The 6,600-nt window shown below is 43.1% G+C and overlaps 2 protein-coding genes across 2 annotated transcripts; one reads left to right on the top strand and one right to left on the bottom strand.

Moving 5' to 3' along the window:
• Positions 1–821: 821 nt before the first annotated feature.
• LOC147422306 (pentatricopeptide repeat-containing protein At3g24000, mitochondrial-like) lies at positions 822–1,633 on the bottom strand. Its single transcript, XM_086503044.1, has 2 exons — positions 1,384–1,633; positions 822–1,153 (listed from the first exon to the last, which is right to left on the bottom strand). The coding sequence occupies exons 1-2, from the start codon at positions 1,631–1,633 to the stop codon at positions 822–824; spliced, it is 582 nt and encodes a 193-aa protein (XP_086359170.1).
• Positions 1,634–1,950: 317 nt separating this feature from the next.
• LOC147422305 (chaperonin CPN60-2, mitochondrial-like) lies at positions 1,951–6,199 on the top strand. Its single transcript, XM_086502551.1, has 17 exons — positions 1,951–2,088; positions 2,462–2,480; positions 2,583–2,714; positions 2,795–2,954; positions 3,148–3,323; positions 3,857–3,952; positions 4,026–4,130; positions 4,211–4,297; positions 4,377–4,466; positions 4,542–4,622; positions 4,704–4,850; positions 4,945–5,040; positions 5,124–5,223; positions 5,320–5,423; positions 5,506–5,611; positions 5,695–5,773; positions 5,863–6,199. Exons 1-17 carry the CDS (start codon positions 2,060–2,062, stop codon positions 5,975–5,977), a joined length of 1,722 nt encoding a protein of 573 aa, XP_086358677.1. The 5' UTR covers positions 1,951–2,059; the 3' UTR covers positions 5,978–6,199.
• Positions 6,200–6,600: the final 401 nt, after the last annotated feature.

The raw sequence follows: 6,600 nt of genomic DNA, 5'->3' as shown, positions 1-6,600 counted from the left end.
GCTTGATTATCGAAGGCTTGGCCCGTTTAAAATTATCCGTCAAGTCAATCCAGTCACCTATCGACTCCGATTGCCCTCATCCATGAAAATCCATCCGGTCTTTCATGTCTCAGTCCTAGAACCTTGTCACACATCTAAGATCCCATGAAGAGCCCTACAAACTCCTCCTTCGGTTGAGATTCAAGGACATGACGAATATGAGGTCTAGAAAGTCCTAGATTCTTGAGTTTCGCGTGGTAGGTTACAGTACTTGGTGCGTTGGAAAGGCTATGATGTTAGTGAACGAACCTGGGAACCAACACACAATCTACAACATGCATCTCTCAAAGTCCAAGTTTCATCAACAACATCCATGGAAGCCCAACTCAAGGAACACCACTGCTCCTCGTGAAACTCGTCTCGCTAGACGAGGGGGTAATGTCATGGATGCTTGAGAGTCAGTCGCTGCCTGCATCATTGCCTATGTCATCGCCTACATCATCGCTAGAAGGCTCTAGAAGAATCTAGAAGGATTTAGAAGATTATAGAAGTTCTAAAAGTATCAAGGAGATTCTAGAAGTTTCTAGAAGCATGGAGAAGATTCCGGAAGAATCTAGAAGTTTCTGGATAGCTTTAGAAAGTTGAAGAAGGATCTAGAAGGTTCTAGAAGAACTAGAAGGAGCAAGAAGTTTCTAGAAGCTTGGAGAAGATTTCGGAAGAATCTAGACGTTTCTGGAAAGCTCTAGAAAGTTGAAGAAGGATCCAAAAGATACCATTCTCATAGTGCTAGCTACCATGGTAGTCCTACGACAGGTAGCTCACTATCACAATGATAGTGATAGCTAGTAGTGTATCCTAGGGCTTGTTGGTTTTGCATACATGTTCACAAGAGCATCACCAAGCATATTATGATGTTGCAACAACCCTTTGTTGTTAGCTCCAATCGCATCACAAGCTTTAAGTAGGGACAAATAGGTGATTGCATTAGGAAGAATTCCCTCATGCTGCATTAGTTGAAAACATTCTAAAGCTTGTTGGCCTTGATCCTTTTGAGCATAGCATGCAATCAAAGCACTCCAAGAGACCATGGTGCGACAAGGGAGCTCCTGAAGGACACACTGCGCATGAGGAAGAACACCACACTTGGCATATATTTCCATAAGAGCATTACCCACTACATTGTTGCACTCCTTGCCTCAAACTCTCATCATTTCCCTTGTCAATGGCTCCAATGCCCACACAATTTTAGAATACACACATGTCATTTGGCATACATGTCCACGAGTGCAAAACCTAGCACAATACTATCCTCCAACAATACTTGACTCGATATTTCATCATGAATTTGTTTGCGTTAGTCTATGGCCCCAGACCATAGCACATGCTTTCAAGATGCAAACATACGTGACTTGATTATGAGGAATTCCTTTGTGGTGCAATCAATAGCCTCCTGGCCCTTCCCTTGTTGGGTATAGCCTGCTATCAATGCAATCCATGGAATAATATCGCAGCTGCCATGCATGTCAAGCAATGCTTGTGCTTTCTGAAGTGCATCACACTTTGCATACAGAGTAATCAAAGTGTCTGAGTAGTTTCTCTCAACTAGTCCTCTTTCTTGACCAACAGAAGGAAGCCCCAACAACACCATCACCATCTTCGTCAGCAAATCGAGGAGAAGCAGTAGCACCAGCAAAGCAAGCAGAAGGCAAGAAATGACACACGACAGCCTTTGGCAATCCAGGCTGCTTTTCAATGCCGACGCACTGCTGCTTTTCAACACACGCGATTAGCCCCAATCGTTAGCCCCAATCGAGGGTTGAGATTGAGCCAAGTGTCTTAACCCCTTGGGCTTCCTTTAGGAAAAGGACCTTAAGGCTCACCTTGTAAAGCCAGTATGAAACTTGTGGGTCCGCTATTCTTAAAGAGGGAGCCAGGGAAGAAAAGCAGCCATGGGGTTTTGATGACGTGGCAGTATAGGCGCTTAATAAGGGTAAAACCCTAAACCTTACCTCTGAGGTTTCGCTTGGCAGTGTTACGTTGTAGTGCCTCTTCTCTTCTCTCCACCGTCACTCGAGGCATCATGTTACGAGCTGCAGCTTCGGCCGCCAGGTATGAGAGAGAGAGAGAGAGAGAGAGAGAGAGAGAGTGTCCGCAGTCGTCTCTTGGCCTAGTGCATTGTAGCATTTGTGATGTTTTCTGCTTCATCACCTTCCGACACTGCTTAGCTGCGCCCCCCCCCCCCCCCCCCCCCCCCCCCCCGGGCCCCCCCTCCTCCCTCGGTGTAGTTTTTATAATTCGCTTCTTACTTCCGTGTCGATTTGGTTAACCGGCTGATGGCTCACTTGTCAAAGGATTCCAATCAAGTCAATCATGATTCTAGTGTGCGTGTTTGTTGGTAATTGAGTCTGATGCCGATGACAATGAATTTCTGTTTGGGAAGTTGAGCCTGACAAGTTGCTTTTTTTGTTTGCCAATGGCTTAGGAGGGCTTCTCGCTTGCATGTAAGTACTCTGGACACGGCCCTCTTCCTGTTTTTTTTCTGTTTCAGCTCGGCAATGAATGATTAAATATGTGGCGTCCTCGTAATTTATATCAATTACCAGGATGCAAGAAGGGTGGGTGGTGTTCGACAGTATGCTGCGAAGGAGATTAGGTTTGGTGTTGAAGCGCGAGCCTCTATGCTACAAGGAGTCGAACAGCTTGCTGATGCTGTCAAAGTTACTATGGGTCCGAAGGTATTCTTGCTTGAAAACTCTCTTTGAACGTTCAATTTCTACTCTCCTCAGCCTTTTTAATTACTGTAGACCCTTGGCAGGGCCGCAATGTTGTCATTGAGCAAAGCTTTGGATCACCTAAAGTTACGAAAGATGGTGTCACTGTAGCAAAAAGCATTGAATTTAAAGACAAACTGAAGAACATAGGAGCTAGCCTTGTGAAGCAGGTTGCTAATGCCACTAATGATGTTGCTGGAGATGGCAAGTGTCTATACTCAAACTCATCATATGTTTTGAAAGATTTTTGACTGTTTGAGCTCTGTCTTGCCCCACTTAAATGTTGCTGAAGGTGGTCTGTTTTGGGCTCTTGAGCATGCCTGGTTTGAGCCCAAACATCTCATTGTAGAAAGGTGCTTATGAGTCACTCTTTGGTGTTTTTGTTACCTCTCTCTAGGAACAACTTGTGCCACCATCTTGACGAGAGCCATCTATATGGAAGGCTGTAAGTCTGTTGCAGCAGGGATGAATGCTATGGATTTACGGAGGGGAATAAATATGGCAGTTGAGGCTGTTGTAGAGCATTTGAAGAGTAAGGCTAAAATGATCAGCACGTCAGAGGAGATTGCTCAGGTTGGGTCTGTTTTTTCTTGATTGTCAGTTTCTAGATCAACAATGGAAGGTGTATATTTTAAAGATCTTGGTCTGTATTGGACCTTTGTAGAGCTGCTATGGTTTGTGCTCTTCAATTATTTTAGGAGTCGAGTGTTTTTAAAAGCTACACCAGCCATTTTTATATGAGACACTCGGTCACTTTGTAATAAACTCAGGCTCAGACATTTGTAATAAAATCAGGCTCATGTCTGAGCCATTTAAAGTTCGTTTTTGGTTCTGAAAAATGCAACGCTGATGCCTTAAATCTGGACCACTGCAATGAAAAGCCAATCTAAAATAAAGCTTCCAGCCTAGGATTCGGTATTGAGATGAATGCCCAGTGTGGACTTGCTTTGTTGTCTGCTGTATAGGTCTTGCAATTTAGAAATGATACTGGTGGTGTTCATTCCTCCAGAAAGGCTGCTTAAATGATTTTGCTTTTGTTGTTATTTTCCTGTTTCTGGGTTTATTGGTTAGGTTATATCCTCATGACAAGGGTAGTTCTCTGCCAGGTTGGGACTATTTCTGCAAATGGTGACCGAGAGATAGGAGAATTGATTGCAAGGGCTATGGAGAAAGTTGGCAAGGATGGTGTGATTACTGTATCTGTAAGTCCTTTTTCTTTGCAAAGACTCTTTTCTTTCTGGAGTTTCTTTTTGACAATCATAGTTTTCCTTCCAGGATGGGAAAACCTTACACAACGAGCTTGAAGTTGTTGAGGGCATGAAACTGGATAGGGGCTATATATCTCCCTATTTCGTCAACAATGCCAAGACACAGAAATGTGTATGTATTATCTCATTTGTCCGTGAATAGCTGACTGACTTGCATGTATGATTAATCTTTTTCTTGCTGTTTAATTACAGGAATTGGAGAATCCTGTGATTCTTATTCATGAGAAGAAGATTTCTAGCTTGAATTCATTGATACCTTTCTTGGAGATGGCCCTTGGAGTAAGTTGACGGGAACTTACATTTGGTAGTTGTTTAGAGATGGATTAGCGTGTGCTAATAATGTTTTTATGCCGGCCAGGAGCAAAGGCCTGTCTTGATTGTTGCTGAAGATGTAGAAAGTGAAGCTCTTGCTACTCTTGTTCTTAACAAACTTCGGGCAGGCTTGAAGGTGTGACCGATGCCCTCTGCTTATATGCGCTTTGACTACTTTGTTGTGCTTGGTCTGACTTAAGTGTTTGTGCAGGTATGTGCCATAAAAGCCCCAGGGTTTGGAGAGAACAGGAAGCTAAGCTTACAAGATCTTGCAACCCTCACTGGTGGCCAGGTTATTGTGATTTTCTTATTGGCTACTATATTTAAGAAGGCTGTGTCTTTTAAGAAGGCTTACAAAAACTTTGCTGCACAGCTTGTAAGTGAAGAACTTGGTATGAAGCTTGAAAAAGTTACCGCAGACATGCTTGGTAGGGCGAAGAGAGTCACTATTTCTAAGGATGATACAATCATTCTTGATGGAGCAGGGGACAAGAAGGCTATTGAAGAAAGATGTGAACAGGTATCATCCATTCCTTCCAATCCTTCCTATTGATTACCCTTTGTTTATTTCTCCTGTGCGCATCATATCATGCAAGCACTTTGCTCTCGTGCAGATTCGGGAGGCTATAAATACTTCCACGTCTGATTATGACAAGGAAAAGGCTCAGGAACGACTGGCAAAGCTTTCAGGGGGTGTTGCCGTTTTAAAGGTGGCATTTGAGCACATGTTTACCTGCAGATATGAATACGTAGGCTAGGCGATTTATTGCTGACTTGATCTTTGTCCTTACAGATTGGAGGTGCAAGTGAGGTCGAAGTCAGTGAGAAGAAAGATAGGGTCACTGATGCCTTGAATGCCACCAAAGCTGCAGTTGAGGAAGGTATTGTCCCAGGTAAGATGACTCAATTAGCCAGGTGACATCTGCAACAAACAAGATGCTTTTTCCTGTGGGCCTCTAACAGGCATTGCTAATGGTTGTATGCACAAGGTGGTGGCGTTGCCTTACTCTATGCATCAAAGGTGCTTGACAATTTAAAGCCAGCCAACTTTGACCAGAAGATAGGAGTTCAGATCATACAAAGTGCTTTGAAGGTGAAAGCCACCCCTTTCTCAAGCATTGTTTGCTCTAGCTTGATATTTTCAAGTTCTGTGTTCTTACGCTATCACGCTGCAGGCACCGACTCACACAATAGCTGCGAATGCTGGCGTGGAGGGACCTGTCGTAGTTGGAAAACTTTTGGAGCAGGACAATTTCGATCATGGATATGATGCTGCAAAAGGTGCACATTATCTACTTTTGGTTGTTTTCGATTTTTACATGTTTTTGAGAATGCTAGCAGATGTCAAGGTTTAAATTTTTCAGGGGAGTACACGGATATGGTCAAGGCAGGGATTATTGATCCTGTGAAGGTCATAAGAACTGCTCTTGTCGATGCAGCCAGGTAGAGATAGTAACAAATGTCTTTATTTTCAATGAAATTTTATATTTACTAATTTAAGGGCTTATTTGTGTTAAACCTTCTGTTGGCAGCGTTTCGTCATTATTGACCACCACAGAGGCTGTAGTCTTTGAAATCCCCAAGGAGGAAAAGGAGGGGTCTCCAATGGGTGCACCACACGGTGGTATGGGTGGCTATGACTATTAGCCAATATCTTTGGCATCAATTTTGTGCAAGATGGATTGCAGATGAGTTTTTTAAAGATTCGGCATGACTGTGATTGGTTGTAATTTTAGGCTACTACTAGCCACTTAGTCACAAATAGTGAGAGCCCCTCCCTCGGCAGGGTTTTAGGGATCATACTTGATGTCTTTTGTACAGACATTATTTGATAATTACAATTGAGTAATGTATTCGGATTCAAATTGATTTCTGGAATTCGGATTCAATATTTATTTCTGGAGCTCTGACTTGCTTCAGAACAGATACCAGTAACGAGAAGCATTAGGCTATTACCTCTAATTGAGATCTAATTAGGCACGGAAGATGGCTTTAATGAAATTTCGCCTGTAGTGGGAGTTTGGTCAAATCATCTCTGGGATGCGCTAAGAGACCAAGAGACCAGGAAATGTTAACTTGGAAAGAGAAATGGTGTTAGGCATGTTAAAGGAATGTCGTGGCCTCTGTGGTACTATGGAATCTCCCTAGATGTCACTTTCACTCAAAAGTTTTTGGAGGATCCTTAGCCCAATAACAATCTTGTACGGGTTGAATCCTTCTATCATCTCTCTTTTATGAAGGATTTCTCCCTTGGCATGAGATCACCTTTC

This window comes from Adiantum capillus-veneris, chromosome 27 (genome assembly GCF_014529385.1).
Source record: "Adiantum capillus-veneris isolate H3 chromosome 27, ASM1452938v2, whole genome shotgun sequence".
Taxonomy (NCBI): domain Eukaryota; kingdom Viridiplantae; phylum Streptophyta; class Polypodiopsida; order Polypodiales; family Pteridaceae; genus Adiantum; species Adiantum capillus-veneris.
This window is presented reverse-complemented; position numbering and strand designations above follow the sequence as displayed.

Bases quoted from the DNA above. Each gene is read 5' to 3' on its own strand.
- LOC147422306 (XM_086503044.1), bottom strand. From the start codon at position 1,633: ATGGTGATGGTGTTGTTGGGGCTTCCTTCTGTTGGTCAAGAAAGAGGA. The intron at 1,154-1,383 runs GTATGTTTGCAT...GCAACAATGTAG, and splicing joins ATTCCTCATAATCAAGTCAC to TGGGTAATGCTCTTATGGAA.
- LOC147422305 (XM_086502551.1), top strand. From the start codon at position 2,060: ATGTTACGAGCTGCAGCTTCGGCCGCCAG. The intron at 3,953-4,025 runs GTAAGTCCTTTT...TTTTCCTTCCAG, and splicing joins ATGGTGTGATTACTGTATCT to GATGGGAAAACCTTACACAA. The intron at 5,774-5,862 runs GTAGAGATAGTA...TTCTGTTGGCAG, and splicing joins GCTCTTGTCGATGCAGCCAG to CGTTTCGTCATTATTGACCA.